General features: G+C 52.5%; 1 protein-coding gene across 3 annotated transcripts in view; it reads left to right on the top strand.

Moving 5' to 3' along the window:
* EFR3B (EFR3 homolog B) overlaps nucleotides 1–18,333 on the top strand; it is a 40,274-nt gene extending 21,941 nt beyond the window's left edge. For 2 of the 3 annotated variants that reach the window (XM_034061069.1, XM_034061068.1), the window contains exons 5-23: nucleotides 340–461; nucleotides 3,447–3,596; nucleotides 4,835–4,969; nucleotides 5,308–5,386; nucleotides 6,970–7,105; nucleotides 7,605–7,766; nucleotides 8,383–8,494; nucleotides 10,293–10,344; nucleotides 10,546–10,718; nucleotides 11,369–11,444; nucleotides 12,253–12,414; nucleotides 12,744–12,875; nucleotides 12,986–13,053; nucleotides 13,386–13,513; nucleotides 13,915–14,006; nucleotides 14,550–14,598; nucleotides 14,933–15,039; nucleotides 15,209–15,258; nucleotides 15,580–18,333. In XM_034061069.1, the coding sequence (XP_033916960.1) occupies nucleotides 340–461; nucleotides 3,447–3,596; nucleotides 4,835–4,969; nucleotides 5,308–5,386; nucleotides 6,970–7,105; nucleotides 7,605–7,766; nucleotides 8,383–8,494; nucleotides 10,293–10,344; nucleotides 10,546–10,718; nucleotides 11,369–11,444; nucleotides 12,253–12,414; nucleotides 12,744–12,875; nucleotides 12,986–13,053; nucleotides 13,386–13,513; nucleotides 13,915–14,006; nucleotides 14,550–14,598; nucleotides 14,933–15,039; nucleotides 15,209–15,258; nucleotides 15,580–15,685 (2,091 nt within the window). In that variant the 3' untranslated portion in view covers nucleotides 15,686–18,333. The remainder of the gene's footprint in view (nucleotides 1–339; nucleotides 462–3,446; nucleotides 3,597–4,834; nucleotides 4,970–5,307; nucleotides 5,387–6,969; nucleotides 7,106–7,604; nucleotides 7,767–8,382; nucleotides 8,495–10,292; nucleotides 10,345–10,545; nucleotides 10,719–11,368; nucleotides 11,445–12,252; nucleotides 12,415–12,743; nucleotides 12,876–12,985; nucleotides 13,054–13,385; nucleotides 13,514–13,914; nucleotides 14,007–14,549; nucleotides 14,599–14,932; nucleotides 15,040–15,208; nucleotides 15,259–15,579) is intronic. The other variant, XM_031046671.2, reaches the window with a different exon arrangement.
* Nucleotides 18,334–18,572: the final 239 nt, after the last annotated feature.

The following is an 18,572-nucleotide window of genomic DNA, read 5'->3' as shown; positions in this document are numbered from 1 at the left end:
TTTTTCTCCTGTTACTAGTGCATGATGCGTATTAAGGATCCCTAACTCAGAGCCTTGTTGCACTTCTAAATGCCCTTTACGGGGGCAGCTGAGGTTTGCAGTGATGTTTGGTTGGGCCTGGGTACTGCTGGAGGTCAGTGGGGCTCTATGGTGACACTTGGGGACACCTCCCACGTGGGGACCCTGTGTACCTAGGTGCAGCTGGGCAGCCAGATTTGTTATCCATCAGCACACACCAAGCTGCTGCAGTGAAGCCCACAAAGGTGGTTTGGAGAGGAATTGGAAAAGTATTTTTGTTGGCATGCCCTAAGGGATGACCTCCTTTTTCTTCTCACTCAGTTTGTGAAGTTTGCCAACATAGAAGAGGACACTCCATCTTATCACCGCAGCTATGACTTCTTCGTCTCCCGCTTCAGTGAGATGTGCCACTCCAGCCATGATGACCTGGACATCCGGACAAAGTGAGTGCTGTGAGCAGGGTGTCCCTGGTCCTGCTGGCTCTGTGAGCATATCCTGGAGGGTTTCCTATGCTCCCAGCCTCTGCCTTTCCTGGAGAAGCACCTGCTTTTGGGGACAAGCTTAGTGCAGGCTGCAGGGATTGACTGCTTTGTGCTGTCATGGAGATGCACAGTGATTCCCTAGAGTTGGGTGCACTTAGGCTGCTGTTCTCTATCCTTCCTTATTTACTAAGTATTAAACACTGCTGACTGTATGGGAGGATGAAACAGGAGCCTAGAAATCATGGTGCAGCACATATCCAGCCTCTGTTGCTATGTGGGAATACAGAGTCCTAGAATGGTTTGGGTTTGAAGGAACTTTAAAGCTCATCCAGTTCCAACCCTCTGCCACAGGCAGGGACACCTTCCACTAGACCAGGTTACTCCAGGCCCCATCCAACCAGACCTTGAACACTGCCAGGGATGGGGCAGCCACAGATTCCCTGGGCAGCCTGTGCCAGGGCCTTACCACCCTCACGTCTTCCTAAGATCTCATGTAAATCTCCCCTCTGTCAGGTTAAAGCCATTCCCCCTTGTCCTGTCCCTACAGGCCTTTGACAAAAGTCACTCTTCAGCTTTCTTACCAGCCTTTTTAGGCAATAGAAGCTGCTTCAAGGTCTCTCTCCAACTGCTCCACATCCTTCTTATGTTGGAGCTCCAGAGCTGGATGCAGGACTGCAGGAAGAGTCTCACCAGAGTAGAGGAGAGGAAGAGAATCCTCTCCCTTTAATCTGCTGGTCACACTGCTGCTGCAGACCAGGACATGGTGTGAGAGAAGTTGATTTTCACTTGCAAATGTCCTGATAGCACAGCAGCCATGCTCGATCTGACCACAGCCAGTGACAGAACAAACATGCCCTTAGGCTTCCAGCTTATTTTCTTTGGGCAAAATATGAGCAGGTAACCCCTGGAATCTGCCCATTACAAGACTGCCTCAATGCATCTTTAAGCATTCATCATCTTTGCTCTGAGATCATGGCCTGTGGACAGCTAGGAACTCAGATTAGGAGGTAAAGAAGTTATCCTGGCCCCAAAAGGAAGGATGATGATGATGGTGATGATGGGAAGAGACTCCTGCTCTTAACAGAATGAATGCTCACTCAAAAACTGCCTCCTGCAGCCATGTGGTCTGGTTTTTTCCACATTTAAAGGTGGCTTCATCTCTCTAGACAGCGTTGAGGACTGATTTGCTTTGCTGTGATGGGAAGCATACCCCAGAGGGATTAATTATGACTAAAGCAGACAGATTAATGTTGTTTACTGCTGCCAAGGCCAGGCCTGTTGGTGGTGTATTTAAAAAGATGCAGAAACGGCCCCATGAGGCACAAATAGCATAGAACCTGTGGCTCCCACCAGGAAGCTCTGGGCAGGAGGCCACTGCTGCCACAGACTGGTTTTAAGTAGAGACCAGCACATTGTGTTGCTGCTGTTCCCAGAGCTACTGCACCAGGGACTGGTTGCTTTGCAGAGGGATGAACCCTTGAGGTTTGCCACTTCTCATAGCAGCTTGTCTCCAAGGGCCAGGCTTGCCTCTTTTTAACACTGCAGACTGACAGGTTTGGGGTTTTTCCTTCTTAATAAGGAAATAATGCAGAAGGCTCATTATTCTCACTTGACCTTCAGGGCACCAGTGATGCTGGCTAAATTGCATTGGAGACTGGAAGAGAGAAAATCTGCAGCTCCTGTAATTAAAAAGGAGCACGCTGCTTTCTTGGGCTCTTGGTCCTGCTCGAAGCTCCTTTCTGGAGAATTGTGTGTCAGTCAGATTATCGCCTTGATTAGATCTGAAAAATACATTAGGGAGACCTCAGAGAAGGTTATTTAATGCATTTATTTCTGCAGATCAGGACATGCTATGTTTCTTGGGCATTGAGTGGGTGCTGAGGGTTTGGTTTCAGACCTGGGAATCCTGCTGCCTAGGGAAATTTTAATTGATGACTTTATTGACTAGAGCAGAGATAAGATCTTTAGACCCAGAAAGGACACAGGTGTTAAAGAGCACCATCCTTAGCATCCGGAATCCTTGTGGGTGCAGCTCAGCTCTACAGCTGCTGGGAATAGGGGAAATCATAGAATGTTTTGGGTTGGACAGGACCTTAAAGCTCATCCAGTTCCAATCCCCTACCATGAGCAGGGACACCTTTCACCAGACCAGGTTGCTCCAAGCCCTGTCCAACCTGCCCTTGAACACTGCCAGGGATGGGGCAGCCACAGCTTCTCTGGGCACCCTGTGCCAGGGCCTCAGTACCCTCACAGGGAAGAACTTCTGCCTAAGAGCTCATCTCAATCTCCCCTCTCTCAGTTTAAATGCATTCTGCCTTGTCCTGTCCCTACAAGCCTTTGTCAAAAGCCCCTACCTGGGTGTCTCTTTGGCCTCTTTAGACACTGGAAGCTGCTCTAAGGTCTCCCTGGAGAGAGCTCAGCTCTCTGAGCCTCTCTACAACCTTTGAGGCATCTTTGTGGCCTCCTCTGGACTCACTTCTACAGCTCCATATCCTTACTGGACGGATGTTGGTAGCCCAGAGCTGGACACAGTACTGCAAGGGTGAGGAGGGGGTGTCTCACCAAAGCAGAGCAGAGGGGCAGAATCCCCTCCCTCAACCTGCTCATCATGCTGCTGGTGATGCAGCCCAGGGGTCTCCTGGGAAAGATGATTGATGGAGCTGGCTGCTGCTGCCAGGGTGATTTTGGCTGGTTCAGAGCCTTTCTTGCTCACGTATGTTGGGCTGTGGGAAGCCACATCTCTGGGGGATGTGAGGCAGGAGGACTGCCCTGGGGTATACTATGCCTGCAGCTGGGAACTAGGGCATCACCTGCATGAATCCCTCTGGTAACACATAAATCAGTATCTTCTCTCCAAGTTCTTGCACATTTTCAACGGTGTATTTAAATGTGAAATAATGTATATTGTGTAGATATGTGGCATTTTGGTGTAAATTTGCTCCTCAGGATCCGGATGTCTGGCATTAAAGGCCTACAAGGAGTGGTGAGAAAGACAGTGAATGATGAGCTCCAAGCTAACATCTGGGACCCACAGCACATGGACAAAATTGTGCCCTCTCTGCTCTTCAACTTACAGCACGTGGAGGAGTCTGAAAGGTGAGAACTTGATGCCACATTGATCCACTTGCTCTGCCAGCAGTTTTCAGGGTCCTTTTCAGCAAGGTTTTGCAGGGCAGAGGTATTGCAGGCTGATTTGTGCTTGCAGCTCATGACAAATGCAGTGAGTGGCCAGAGGGGAAACCCTTTGAGTACCTCGGTGAAGGACATGGCAGGTAGCAGGAGCTCTGCATGTCACCCAGTGCTGTGAGGGTTATTGCTGTCTTTACCGCTGCAGGACACCATGGTCTCTCTGTTCCATCCCTGCAGTTAGGGGATGCTGTTTGCGAAGGCTCTGAGCTGCCCTTTCAGTGGGCTGACCTTTGTGAGGGATTCCTGCTTAAATGCTACCGAAGATCTATTTTAAAGCCAGACAAGAGGGATTTCAGAAACTGAAATGTGTCTTTGCTCGCTGACCCTCCATTCTTCTGGCATAACCCTGCGCTGGTTGTGTGCTTGCCACCAGCTGTGTGTTTGATGGGGAGTCACTTAGCTGAGAAGTGAAGAGCAGAGAAGTACGTATGAATTCTTCCTGAGGTTTTCCTTTTGAAGGTTAAGAGAGATGTATCAGCCTTGAGAAGCTGATTTCTGGCCAGATGCCTTTTCCTTTTTTCTTGTAAACAGAAGCATCATGTTGATAAAAGCATTCATGGTGTTTGTATGATGCCAAGCAAGGTCGAGTGTGGAAAAAGGGGATGGATCTTCTCTGGGGTGTGCATTTTCAGGGTGATTTGTGCCCGGCTGTGACTGCTTTGCTCTTCCTCCCCTGGGAAGATGTGTCCACCCTGGGAGGACGTTATGTCCTGCATCCTCACTGATAAGATCCTTTCCTGCTCCAGCACTGAGCACTGTGATCATCCTCCCGGTCCCAGGGATGCGGGGGCTATCTCTGCTGCCTGGCACAGCCTGGTGCTGCAAGCAGGGCCATACTGGCACATCCTCCGCCTCTGCAATCTGTGCACCATGCTGCTCTCTGGTCTGGCTCCATTCCAGCAGCGCTTTATCACTGGGCTCTGCTGGGATGGAGGTACCCCATCTGCCTGGCAGGGTGACATGTGGCTGCTGCGGGGTGGCTGCGGGCTGTGCGAGGGGTAGCCCACAGCCCTGTGCTGCGTGGGATGCAGGCAGATGCCACGGCCATTTTGCTCCAACCCTCCCTGGCCAGGTTCTGTGTCTGTTCTCCCCCACCGCTGCCTCAAACCCAGCACCGCTCTCATCGCCCTCCTCTGCTTTCACAGCCGCTCCCCCTCCCCGCTGCAAGCCACGGAGAAGGAGAAGGAGAGTCCTACGGAGCTGGCGGAGAGGTGCCTGCGGGAGCTGCTGGGCCGAGCGGCGTACGGCAACATCAAGAACGCCATCAAGCCTGTCCTCATGTAAGTCATGCATAAGGGAAACTGAGGCACGGGGAAACAGCCAATGCAGGCCAGAGCTAGGCTGAAGGAATGGACTCCTCTGACTCCCCTCAGCATGGTAGTGGAGATGGGGACTGCATTCCAGGCCGAGCTCTCACTTTTGGATGTAGTGAAGAAGATGGCATGGGATAGATAGCTGTTGCTGAGAAAAGTCACTCCAGCAAGGAGTTTGTGTACTTGCCCTCTGCTGCAGTGTTAGATCCTTGCTGCTTCTGGCCATCCCTGGTGCTTGCTTTGCACCCCTGCAGGCTCTGGGGGACTGACAGTTATTTTTCCCTCCATTTCCATCTCTTCTCCAGCCACCTGGATAACCACTCACTCTGGGAGCCGAAGATCTTTGCCACGTGCTGCTTCAGGATCATCATGTATTCAATCCAGGTAGGAAGCTGGCAGGACTCTGGCTGGGGACACACGTGCATGCTTGGGAGTGCTTGCATGTGCCACCACGACTGGGCTGAGTCAGAGCAGCTGCCACTGCATTGCCGCATCCTGGCAGTGCCTTGAGTGCTCACTGAGCGTGCCCCAAAGTGGGCTGGAGACAGGGAGAGTCCATGTGGATGGCAGTGTGGGCTGGGGGCCCCGTGGGTGTGCAGGGAAGTGGCTGGTAGGTGTTAGCTTGTCTGTGTGCCGGCTGTGTGTGGTGTGGGATACTACTCATGGAGCTTTTATCTAAATCCCAGAAGCAATTCCCTCTCTTTCAGTGGAAAGCAAAGCCCTACTGAATCAGACAGGCTACTGACATGCTGTGAAACACTCCAGAGGAAGCAGTTGGGCTCCAATGGAAAGCTGCCTTTCAGATCACTGCTATGTAAATCAATCTGAGCTCCAAATCCCTGCAGAAAAGGAGAGGGGCTGTCAGGGGTGAAATGTGCCCCAGGCAAACCAGGCATTGTTACGGTGCCTGCAGCCCAGCATCCCTGTCCTTAGACCTGGGGATGATCAGAGACAGACCCTGCCAGGCTCTTCCTCTTGATAGGACAAGGGGGAATGGATTTAAGGTGAAAGAGGATAGATTTAGATTAGGTACTAGGAAGAAGCTCTTCCCTGTGAGGGTGGTGAGGCCCTGGCACAGGTTGCCCTAAGAAGCTGTGGCTGCCCCATCCCTGGCAGTGTTCAAGGTCAGGTTGGATGGGGCTTGGAGCAGCCTGGTCTAGTGGAAGGTGACCCTGCCCATTCCAGAGGGTTGGAACTGGATGAGCTTTAAGGTCCCGTCCAACCCAAAGCATTCTGTGATTCTGTAATTCTATGATTCCTTCTCACTGCGGAAATACAGTTTAGGTAAATCCCAAAGACATAGGAAAATGTCCATCCTTTCTTCTTTCACATGGATCTCAATGCAGCTCTGTTTGCATGAGTCCCTGTGTGCTGTAGGGCATGGTGCTGCCTCCCACCCTTCTCCCACTCTGCTGAGGATGCCCCAGACCTGCTGTTCTACTTCATACCTTTGTGAGTTTGCTTCACTTTTGAGTTCAGCCAAGCCATGGCTCTGCTTGGAGAACTCTTACAGTGAAAAGTAGATCACCACCACCTGTTCTTGTTTCTTGTTTTTAATGTAAACTGCCTAAACCCCTTTACACTGCTACTAGATTTTATAAAATCCTGTTAATGCATACTGGAGGTGTAGGGTCACGATAACTTGAAGTATAGATGTGCAAAAAGCAAGTCCGTTCTCTCTGAATTCCCTGGGGTTAATTGTCACAATTTCCTTAGATCTGTACAGCTCTTCAGATGTTTTTTCCTGTGCAACTTGCTCCAGGCTCTTGCTCAGTTATGTAAAACAGGCTGCTTCCAGCAGCTTCCTCTCATTTTGCATCTGGAGCTGTCTTGGAAAGAGCCAGGCAGGGACTTGGTGCAGCTGGGTGCATATGCAGGATCCATCCCTGATAGCTCTGAGGGTTACAGAAACAAGCTGTCACCTCGTGCATGCAGCACCCATGCTGACATTCACACCCTCTTTCCAGCCACAGCATTCCCACCTCGTGATCCAGCAGCTCCTGGGACACCTGGATGCCAACAGCAAGAGCGCAGCCACTGTGCGGGCGGGCATCGTGGAGGTCCTTTCAGAGGCAGCGGTGATCGCAGCCTCCGGATCTGTTGGTAAGTGGATAAATTTTAACCTCTCCATCCACCTCTTCACCCTTTTCTTGCAATGGGAATTGTGAAGGGGTGCCAGAGGTTTGGGCTGGGTTCTGGAGTGCTCCCAGGTGTGAGCTGGTAATGGGGTATCCTGGAACATCCAGGAATGCTGGGGATCTGTTCAGTGCCATTTCAGGGCTTCTGAGAGCAGCACCCATGCCCACATGCAGTGACCTAAACCTAGAGGGCTGGCTGCAATGCCAGCCTTTGTGATGAGGAAAAGGGGTTTTCAGGGCTTGCTGTGAATATCCCGGAGGGCATTTCTCTCTTGTCTTGACCAAGGAAGCTGGTGGGGATTAGAAGACACCGTGTGTGTGGCCAAACTGTTTTTCAACCTGCTTATGGGGTGTTGGGATCCATAAACCATGCTGTCCTCGGGGAAACAACCTCCATCTCCATGGGGAAAACTGCTGCTCTCCTTGGGTGCTGCTCCATTGTCCTTTCCCTCTCACCACCACAGGTCCTACGGTGCTGGAGGTGTTTAACACCCTGCTGAGGCAGCTAAGGCTCAGCATTGACTATGCACTGACGGGAAGCTATGACTGCGGTGCCGGTGTCAGCACCAAGATCATCAAAGAGCATGAGGAGAGGATGTTCCAGGAGGCCGTCATTAAAACCATAGGTGGGTGTCCTGCAGTGCCCCATGAAGGTGCTGGTGGGTGGCCCCCCGTGTGGTAGGTTTCTGCCTTGAGTATCTGCAGGATTATCTGCGGAGAACCAAAGTCCCTCTCCTGCTAAAAGAGGTGATGGAAATCAGATTTCTCTGTGGTGTGCTGCAAGCGTGGTGGTGTGTTATCAGCAGGTGGCATTGCAACCCTGGTCATCCCCAGCAGAGCTGCTGTGTGCGGCCAGAGTCCTGTTTCTCCGTGGGTAGGAGACCCCGAGGAAGAGAGGGAGAGGAGGGAAAGAGAGCAGGTGTCAGTTTGCTGCAGCTGCTGAGGATGGGGATGCACCCCAAAAAGGAAAGGGCAAAGGCAGGGGTTGGCATCTCACAGCCTCACCCTGCCTCAGCCTGGGGCTGCCACATCTGTGAGGTGTTTTGATGGGGCTTGAATCACCCTGAAGGTAAATCTGCCTGCGAGTGCCAGATCCAGGCAAGCCTTTTCCTATCCCAGTCTGGCTACAGGGTCCGGCAGCTGGCTTGGAGCAGGGCAGGCAGGCAGACCCCATGGCACTGCATCCTCCTGGGGATGGTGGGTTGTGCATCACACATTGCCAGCTTGCTCTTGTCCCCACAGGGTCCTTCGCCAGCACACTGCCCACCTACCAGCAGTCTGAGGTGATGGTCTTCATCATGAACAAGGTGCCACTACCCTCCACACAGCAGTCCATTGAGGCTGGCAAAGCTGGGTGAGAACAGATGCCTTCTTCTTTTCTTATTCTACCCCTTGCCATGCTTTTCCTGCCACTGTTCTGTTAGAGCCTTAAGCACATTACTAAAAGTGCTGGGGAGCTCCTGAAACTGAGATGGTCTTTGGGGACAGAGTGGGATTTAGGCATGTTATTGGAAAGGCCAAGCATTGAGAGCTTCCCTGAGGGGAAACTGAGCAAGGGAAGCTGAGCAACATGCGATCCCTGTTCCAAATGCTTTGCTGTCTGCTGCGAATATGATGACAGATGCCCCTTGAAACACCAGAGCATCAAGGGGGAAAGATGTCTGCAGGCAGTTATGCTGCATGAACTCTGCATTCCTTCAGGTACCTGCTGTTGGGAGCTCCATCCTGGTGTGTCACCCAGAACTAGCCAGGAACTGAAAATAACATTCAGGGGAGTGACTTCAGATGTCTCAGGGCAGTGGGGTAGCTGCTGGTGAGTGAGGGTTGCCTGTGGCTTTTGAGAAGCTTGAGTATGGGTTTATGGGACCAGCTGCTCATCCCTGCCTCCAACCACTGGTGTGTGGCCCCTTTGAGCTGCCTCAGAGCTTTTATTAGCACTGAGCGGGAGGTGATATTTATACCCGGCGGTGGAGAAGAGAAGGAAGGGAAAACACCCAAACAACAGAATTGCTTAAGAAGTGTAGGAACGTGGGAGCTATTTGGAGCAAGGGTATCAGCACTGAAACATGTAGGTAAGGAGCAAACAGATTTTCATGCTATATTTATCTTCTAAGTATGGTCAGGCTCTTCCCACTTGTCTCTGATGGGAGAGAGACTTTGCTGGCTGATAGGAGACACGCTCTGCTCCTTACTCACATGGAGGTAATTCCTGACTCCTGCATTCAGTCCCGATTCGCACGGTGGGAGACACAGTAGGTGCTGGGTGTCATTCAGCCAGGGCAGCTTTCCTTGCTGCAGGAGCAGAATTTGGCTCATAGCCCCAGGGTGGCAGTCACTTCTCAGCACCAGGCTGGCTGTGCCAGGCTGTTTCTCACTGCTCCTTTGTCAGCTCATGAGCTTCCTCCAGGAGAGCTCTTAAATCTCATCTGACACTGTGTGAAGGATGGTGCTTGTTCTGCGTGTGAACCAGGAGTTGGCAGAGGAGGGGCAGCCTTCAGCTCAGCTTACAGGGATGCTGCTGTTTGTGGTGTAGCTCAGTCCCAAAGCAGGGATAGGCAGCACAAGCAGTGTGTTGTGGGGCAGGCTGGAAATCCCTTGGGAGCTCCCCCAGGGTCAGGAAAGACTGAGTTCAGGCAGTACAGAATTCAAGATTTTCTCTTTTTTGCATAACCCACTCCATGCTGCTGAAGCAGAAGTGTGGTTCATAAGAAGCAAGATGGGAGCAAGGAATAGGGGTACCTCCATGGACAGGAGAGTTTGGACTTCACCTCACCAATTTGCAGCTGCTTTAAAGTGAGGAGCCTGTTCAAAACCAGTGCCTGGTGTTCCTTAGGAGTCACTGTGGGATGGGGACATCCAGATCTCAGGTCATCATCCTGAGCTCAGCTCGTGCCTGCCTGGAGATGCGAGTGCTGCCTTGTTTCTGATGCCTGTAGCAGGATGTGTACTTTGGAATTCATTTCATTGGCAGTATTTTGCTGGCTGTTAAATATGGAGCTCATCTGCTAGAGACCCTTTACAGCACAGCTCTTTGTGGTGGTGACTCTTGGGAAACTGGTTCTGCCCTTTCTGAGGCTTTTCCATCCTTGCATGAAAGGAGAGTTGTCTTGTTTTCATTTGGATTTACCATTTCTTTCCTCTCTCCATGGCAGGGAGAACCGGAATCGGCTGACACAGATAATGCTCCTAAAATCCCTCCTGCAGGTATGAATCTGTCACTAGCCCTGCAGGTGCATCCCTCCCTCACAAGACCTGTGGGTTCTCAGCTGCTGGCATGGCAGCAGAGAGGGACTTTTTGCAAGGACCTGGAGGGATAGAACAAGGGGGAGTGGATTTAAACTGGAAGAAGGTAACCTTCTGAAGTGACACTGTCACGTTGCCACCATTTATCTTTGATGCTTGCAGGTCTCTGTGGGCTTCCAGTGCAGTAACATGCTCACGGCACTTCCCAGCGTTTTCCTGGACAGGCTGCTCTCTGCAGCCCTCATGGAGGATGCTGAGATCCGCCTCTTTGTCCTTGAGATCCTCATCAGCTTCATCGATCGCCATGGAAACCGGCAGAAGTTCTCTACCATCAGGTATGTCCTGGGGACCCCTCAGCAAGGCTGGGACCTGCAGACCCTGCAGAGCAGGCTTGGGAGGAGATCTGCTGGGCTGGGAGCACTGGCAGGATTATTACTAAGTCTGGTACCAGTTCTGGGATGGTTTAATACTGCACATTAGTGGTCTAAGAGCCATATGGGTGAGGTGTGCCCATATGTGAGAGACTGTGCCCAGGCTCAGTGAAACCACGCTGCTGAAAGCAGCTGGTTAGTTAGTGGTCCCAGGAGGTTGTGCTGGTGCAATGGCTGCATTGCATTGCCATGGATAGGCCTGCTGGGCACTCATGTTGTCCATGCTGTGTTACCTTGGAAGAAGATGACTGTAATCCCAGATGGAAACATCTCTATGGGTTTTGCTGTGGTTCTGCTAACCTGCTTTGCTTGCACACTTCCTTGTCAACTTGCCTTTGTGTTCCTGAGTGCCACTGCCTTGAAATCCTGTGGTGATTTGGCTCAGTACTCCCGAATATATGAATTGCTCGGATGAGTTTTAAAAGACACCGTTGGCTTTTTAACAGTTCCTCCCATACAGCTCATTCCTGACCAGCAGCTCTGTAGGGATGCAGGAACTGTGCCTTTTCCCTCCGGTGTCTGAGGTTTTCCTTTCCCTTGGCCTTTTCTTGCAGCACCATCAGCGACATCTCAGTTCTGAAGCTGAAAGTGGACAAGTGCTCACGCCAGGATACTGTCTTCATGAAGAAGGTAGTGTCAGGGTCTGGGTCAAGCTGTCCTTGTGCAGACCAGGCCGAGGACTGTGCCTCTGTTTCCCCAAGTTACACTGAGTCTTTGGAGTACTGTGATGCCTCTAAACCTGGGGATGTTCCTGGGAAAAGCCAGTGGGATTCAATCTCTATCAGTGCTTCACGTGTGGGCCTTTCTAGACTCCTAAATCAGCTCTTTGCCCCAAGGAATGAGTACCCCAGGATGTGCTGGTATCCCAAAAGCTATTAGCAAGTAGCTTTCAAAGTTGCCTGACTTTATTCCTCCCACTGCCTCCTTAAAACACTTCCAGCAAAACTCTCTGGAGCTCATCTAGGCAAGGTGGGATCAGTTTATTTCCTTGCACACACTGGGGAGCAGCAATACAGCCCCCAAACCAAAAACTGTTACAGAGCTGAGTTTCCCTTGTGCCAGTGTGTGCCCTGCTCTGTCCCATGTCTTGCTGTCAAGCAGCGTGTTTTGGCTTTTATTTTTCTGCTGTGGTCTGAGCATTTCTCTAATGCTTCTGCAGCAGAGGCCTCCTTTCCCTGGCTGTGGTGCTGTGAGTGCTCTGTGTCTGCCCTGGGCTCTGCTCTTGGACCTCCTGGTGGCTCTTCCCCATCAGGGTCCAGCATCAGATGGTAAAATGCCACCTGATGGTCACATCTTGGTGACCAGAGGAGCTCTGCTCCTTCCTGCATGGATGGAAGCTTCTTTGCTGGGCCCTGCTGCTCTTCTTGCTCTGTGTTGATGGCAGTGTTGCTCACAGGGGATGCTCAGGGGCTGACCACATCCATCCATGTCTCCACAGCATGGCCAGCAGCTCTACCGGCACATCTACCTGATCTGCAAGGAGGAGAGCAACGTGCAGGCTCACTATGAGGCTCTTTACAGCATGCTGATGCTCATTAGCATCGAGCTGGCTAACGAGGAGGTCATGGTGGACCTCATCCGCTTGGTGCTGGCAGTGCAGGTGGGTAGGGGAGCTGGGTGTGCTGCTGGCACTTGGCACTGTTGGGGTGGGCAGGCTGGGATGTGATGGGAAGAAGGGAGCCTGTGGGAGGAGATTGTTTTGGAGCTGGGGTCTCTGAGGAAGCACCTCATCTGCTGTGTCTCCTACCATGGATCAATCCAACACACTGAGGAGAAACCTCAGTCACCTTGCCAGCCTCTGAAATGCTGCAGAACTCAAGCTCCAAAAACTGGGATGTGTGCAGGGCAGGTGATGCCACGAGGCAGATGGGGACGGTGCTGGGACCCTGTTCATCTGTATCTCATCATGGGACTGTGTCTCTGCTGCAGGAGATTGCTCAGATCAACGAGGATAACTTGACAGCATACAACCGCTGTGCACTCTTTGCCCTCGGTGCGGCTTACCTGAACCTCATCAGCCAGCTCACCACCGTGCCCACCTTCTGCCAGCACATCCATGAGGTGCGAGGGAGGGTCGGGGACAGGGCTGCAGCCTTGTCTGCAGCAGCTCTGGCATTGACTCTACAGGCCACCCCTTGGTTTGAGCTTGGCTCCTTGCTTGTCTTCTGCAGGTCATCGAGATGCGGCAGAAGGAAGCTCCCTATCTACTCCCTGAAGATGTGTTTGTGGAGAGACCCAGGTAAGAGCCTTGAAAATACCTTCTTCCCCAGTGGTGAGGCCCCTTACAGAGACACTGTCCCCAGTAAGCATCACTGCTCTCTTGAGACATTCCCAATGTCAGGGTGGTCCTCCCTGTGGTCTGTATCTTTAGTGGTTGGCTGAGAGCCCTGCAGGGCCTCTGGCTTTGTGCTGGTGTGTGCAGAAATGGTGTGGTGTATTTGACTGTGCTGGAGCTAAGCAAAACCATGAGAGCTCTCTGTTCCTGACCCAAAGGGACTAGAAACCCTGCTGGCACTGTCTCCTAGCAGGAGAGATGCTGCCATCTTCATTGTTTATTCTCTATCTCCATAGGTTGAGCAAGAGCCTTGACCGCCTGGGCCCAGAGGTCTTCTTCTGGCAGAGCAAGATCAGTGAGGTGCTGGGAGGCAGTGGCTACAACTCAGACCGGCTCAGCACACCCTATGTTCCCCAGCTGACAGGTATGCAGCACCCTGGGGCATCCTGGAGAAATGGGAAAGGATGAAACTGGTCCCTTGCTCTGCACAGTTACAGGGATGTAAAGTTCTTGTCCTACACCTGGCCCTGTTGTTTTTTGGTGCTCAAAGATGCAGCTGTGGGGAAACTGAGGCACAAAGTGGTTCATTAAACTTCCTGGGGTTGGGACATTCACAGCTGGCTGGGCAGAAGGAGCCATGAGCCCTGCTGGGCCTGGCTCACTCCTCAATCCTGCTGGTTTGGATAAATTTGTGTGAATGGCTTACATGGATGGATACCCTGGGGAGGAGATGTGAGGCTGTATTTTCTGGGGGCTGCCCGTGCTCACCCTGCTGGCCATGGAGAGGCTGCAATTAGCTCTTCTGCCCTTTCTCTTCCTCCCCAGATGAAGATCGCTTGTCCAAGAGGAAGAGCATTGGTGAGACCATTTCCCTGCAGGTGGAGGTGGAGTCGAGGAACAGTCCTGAGCGAGAGCAGGTACCGTGTTACACCAGAGCTGCAGAGGCTGCCTTATCCCTTCAGCACTCTGCTTTCAGCAGCCTGGCAGCATGAGGTTAAGCCCTCTCTAATTCGTCATTTGGCTGCATATGGTAATTGCTCCTCTGGCTGCCAGTACAGGAGCCCATAACAGCCCTGGCCTGTCTGGCAGCGAATGGTGTCGGAAAAAACCCAACTCTCCCTGATGCTCCCTCCAGGTACCGACAGATCCCAGCCTGCAAGCGGTGCTGTGTGGCAGGAAGGGTTATCCACTGCTACTTGGGTGGCAAATTTATTTTCCTTTTATATTTCCTTGCATATTTCTTAGCAACAGGAGCTGTCAGTGAGGTGTAAGGCCTGGCTAGTCCAGCCTGAAAAAAACACTTTAAAGCACAGCTTGCCAGGAAAGAGATCCCTGGTCTTTAAGGATAGACTCTTTTGGTGCAAGAATATAGCCTGGGACACTGGTTCTGGGTTGCTGTGATCCCAAAACAGTGTCCTGTGCTGTGTGTTGAACCTCATCTGCTTCTCCCCTTGCTTTAGAGAGCACCAGCAGAAGAAATCACATATGAGACGCTAAAGAAGGCAATAGGTAAGGGGGGGAACCAAGGTGATAAGGGAAGGTGGAAGCTGGCGTGGTGTGTGTGTGTATATGGGTACCATCACCCCCCATCTGTGCATGCATGCCACACATGGATGAGTCCCCTTGGCAGAATTGCACCCGGGCTGCAGGTCAGCCTGGCAACCTCATTGCTCTGCCTGGCCCTGGTGGTGTCCTTGGGAGAGACTGGTCCCAAAGCCACATCCTGGAGACCCTCTCCTTGGCTTTCCAGTGATGCCCAGATCCATGCTGTCTGCTGGGGAGGTGGGGATGGGTGATCCTTGTGGGTGAGGAGCAGCTGGGAGCCATCTCCCCTCTGCTTCAGTAGACAGCGTTGCTGTGGAGGAGCAGGAGCGGGAGCGGAGGCGGCAGGTGGTGGAGAAATTCCAGAAAGCCCCGTTCGAGGAGATCGCTGCCCACTGTGGTGCTCGGGTGAGTGGGGACCAGGGCACGCTGCGCCTGTGGCTCCTCTGCTTGGCAGAGGACAGTGGCAATGTGGCTCTGCATTTTGCCAGGCCATGACTGGGGTGTTTGTCCAGTTTGCGTTACTGTGGTACCTGGGTACAGCTGCACTAATGGGGCCTCTGTGTCTGTGTTATAGGCGACGCTGCTGCAGAGCAAACTGAACCAGATCTTTGAGATCACCATACGGTGAGTTGGGGTGACAGCCGAGGATGCTGGGCCAAGTGTGAGGGGTCTTGACCACACAGCCAGCACTGGCTTTGAGGCAATGGGAGTTACCTGTGTCCCTTATCAAGGAGGCTTATGTGCTGGGGAAGGGTGCTAGCCTGGGGTTGGCAAGAGGGGACAAGGGCTGCTGGAGCAGCCTTTGGTTTGTTTGCCTCAATTCCCTTCTGCTATGGTGGTGCTGTGGAGGTCTGCAATGCTGCAGGAATGCACATTATCTGCACAAGCTTTGCTTCCTCACCAAACCTCTCTATAAACCACCTCCTTCCACCTCTTGTGTTTCAGGCCACCACCAAGTCCCTCCGGCACCATCACAGCTGCCTATGGCCAGCCCCAAAACCACTCCATCCCGGTGTACGAGATGAAGTTCCCAGACCTGTGCGTGTACTGAAGGTGGCCCCGCTGGTAGGGCAGAGCCACCGCTGCACAGCTCGCACCAAAGGACCTCTCGGGCAGAGACTGCTGACCCTGCGGGGAGCACATCCTCCTGCAGGACGGGTGGGGACACGGACACTGAGGCCACCCCTCAGATTCGTTGGCACCACAGACCCGTCTCCCGTACTTTATTGTGTCCATGTTTCCCGGCAGTTGGTGGTGCAGGAGGCACAGCAGCGCGGGGAGGTGGGTATTCGCTGTGACCTCCATCGCTGGTTTCTGTTTTCGGGAAGGGGAGAGGAGATGCTCTGGCTCCGAGCAGAGCACGTTGTTCATGTGCATCTTCCTGGCATAAAGCAAACCTGTTCTCTGGGGAATCCCTCCCCACATCATCTGTTGGCCATGTCGAGAGCCCCTGGCAAGGGGCAACGCTGAAGCTGGAGGGTGGGAGACTGTGGAAGGCAGGAGCAGGGCTGGGGTGCAGCGTGCCCGAGTCAGGGGTGCCACAAAACCAAAACCTGCCTGAGATGGTGCCTGAGTGAGGTTGCTAGAGGAGATTCAGTCTCTGCATCCAGCTCCTGGTCTGTGAGTCTGGACCTTCCCTTAGGCGCATGCGTCATTCCCCTGGGTACCTCACTGTGCTCTGAAGCCCTGGACAAAGGGGTTGCCTGGTGCAGCACGAGGATGGCAATTGTCTCATTGGGGTGTGAGGCCGCACAGCAGCCTGGCTGGTCCCAGGTCACCTGAAAACACAATTTCTTTGGGAAAACCCACTTTTTTCCTTTTTTTTCCTTTTGGCAAAATCCACGTGAGCCATGTCCCTTGCCCTGGTCACAGCCAGGCTGCACCTGAGGAGCCAGTGGGACGGGGGGACCTGGGGCAGTGACACAAGGCAGGAGCAGCCATCATGCTGGGGCATATTAAACACATTACCCTCTGTTTTCCTATTTTTGGGTTGGGTTTTCCCAGTTTTGGGATTCCTGTCTGGAAGAATTGCTGAATTATTTTTATTAGCAGAACACTTTGACAAAGCCCAGTCTTCAATCACCTGAGCCATGATCACACAGACACCCCAGTGCTGTAAGAAATAGCTGTGATAAGAGGGACTTTAGAGGGTCCACCCTCCAGGCCCTGCATCATGCCTCTTGCTGTGCAATAGGATAGAGCTGGATTAACTGGATTTGGGCTGGGGGCAGATGAGGCTCCAGGCTTGAGAGTTTTGCTTTGACACACGTGGTTGAAAATTCTGCATCCTACCAAGCCAAAAGTGGAAGGTGAAGATGGTAAAGATGGGGAGGGGAGGTCATTTTGGGGGTATTAGTCACTCACAGGGTCTGTCTTGCTGTCAAATGTCAGTGCACTAAGGTGAGCTTGGGCACGCTTTGCAGTCTGGGGGGGGGTCTTTCCTGCCAGCTCGGGCATCACTTTCCGCTCTGGCTGAACTCACTGCTTCTGCCTTTGCCACATGAAGAGACACGGATCTAAAGCTGGAGATGTGGGAGCTGCTTCCGCATGTGGTGGGGGGACTCAGGTAAACACAGCTGCTTGGTTTCTTCAGCCACAACCTGTTTCTCTACCACCTCGCTGCAGAGCTTCAGGCTGTTGTTTTAAGCTGTAATTACACATTACCATCCCCTTTCCTTTCCTCAGTGGCAGATACAGTTCACGATTGCCCCGAGGTCACTGCTTGTTTGTGTGATCGTTCTTTAATCTGGGTTTAGGAAATGATCTAGCTTAAGAGGACAGGAAAAAAACCAGGGTTTATTTCGGTCTCTAGGCTGGATCACAGCACTGCCTGTGCCAGCCCTGTCCAGTGCCCAAGGCTCTCCCCTTGCTGCTGCTTCTCCTCCATGTCCCAGTGTGTCTCTGTCCCCTGTTCCTGAGCCCTTTTTCCTCTCTCTGTCATAGCTGGTCCTGCAGAAGCCTGAGTTTTGGCTGGGGCAGGTTTTGGGACACACAGCAGGAACACGAAGCTGGCTGCTTGGGGAGGAAGTGTTTGCTCCTGTGGCTGTTCCCATCTTTTAACCAAACACAATAGGCAAAGCAACCCCCAAACTTGTGTCAGTGCGGAAAAAACACCCCCAAACCTCTTCAAACCACAAAGAAGGTGGGAAAATGGTTTGCTCAATCTGAAGGAAGAGAACCACAGGGCACATCTTGGGGTGCCCATTGTCCTGAGGGGCAGAAAATACCCCTGGCCTCTGCCCTGGGAGCTGTCCTGGGTTATCCCTGCACGGCACCCTCCTGTCCCTCCACTCCCAACGCTTCTTTCTTGTCCACTCTGTGGGATCCTGCAGCAGGGCCAGGAGCATCACCTCCTGGCTGGCTGCACCCCCCAGCATGTCTCACCATGTCCCCTCCATGTTTTGGGACCCAAACTCCACCTGTAAATGCCCCCCCCCCCCCCCCGCCCATGGTGTAAGTGACCTGTTTGTACATCACGTTTAGTTTAGATACTTGTGTGTGTATAGATGACAAAGTATATTTCTATGCAGTTGGCAGTTCCGGTGCATGTGTGCGTTTCCATCTCTGTATTTTGGAGCACTGTGGCGTTTCCATGTGTAGCCAAGAGCAGGGGAGGAGCAGGCAGGTAAAAGGGCCATTGGTATTTTCAAACATACCATCTTAATGCCCTTTTCCAATAAATGTTGATGTTGCCACCTCTGGGGCTCTGCTGTCCTGGTGTGTCTCTGGAAGAGGATACACGGGTGGTTGCCCTGGGCTGGAGAAGGGAAGGCATGGGGTGAGGAGGAGGATGGGCTTGGCTATGGAGAAGCTTCCATCCCCCAGCTATGTGCCCAGGATCCAACCCAAACTGGGCTTCATCCTTATCATCCTTTATAATTACTTCTTCATTTTTTTCCCAGTCCTACAGAAGCTCCTTGCACTGATGGGGCTGTGGA

The sequence above is a fragment of the Melopsittacus undulatus genome, chromosome 3 (assembly GCF_012275295.1).
Source record: "Melopsittacus undulatus isolate bMelUnd1 chromosome 3, bMelUnd1.mat.Z, whole genome shotgun sequence".
Taxonomy (NCBI): domain Eukaryota; kingdom Metazoa; phylum Chordata; class Aves; order Psittaciformes; family Psittaculidae; genus Melopsittacus; species Melopsittacus undulatus.
This window is presented reverse-complemented; position numbering and strand designations above follow the sequence as displayed.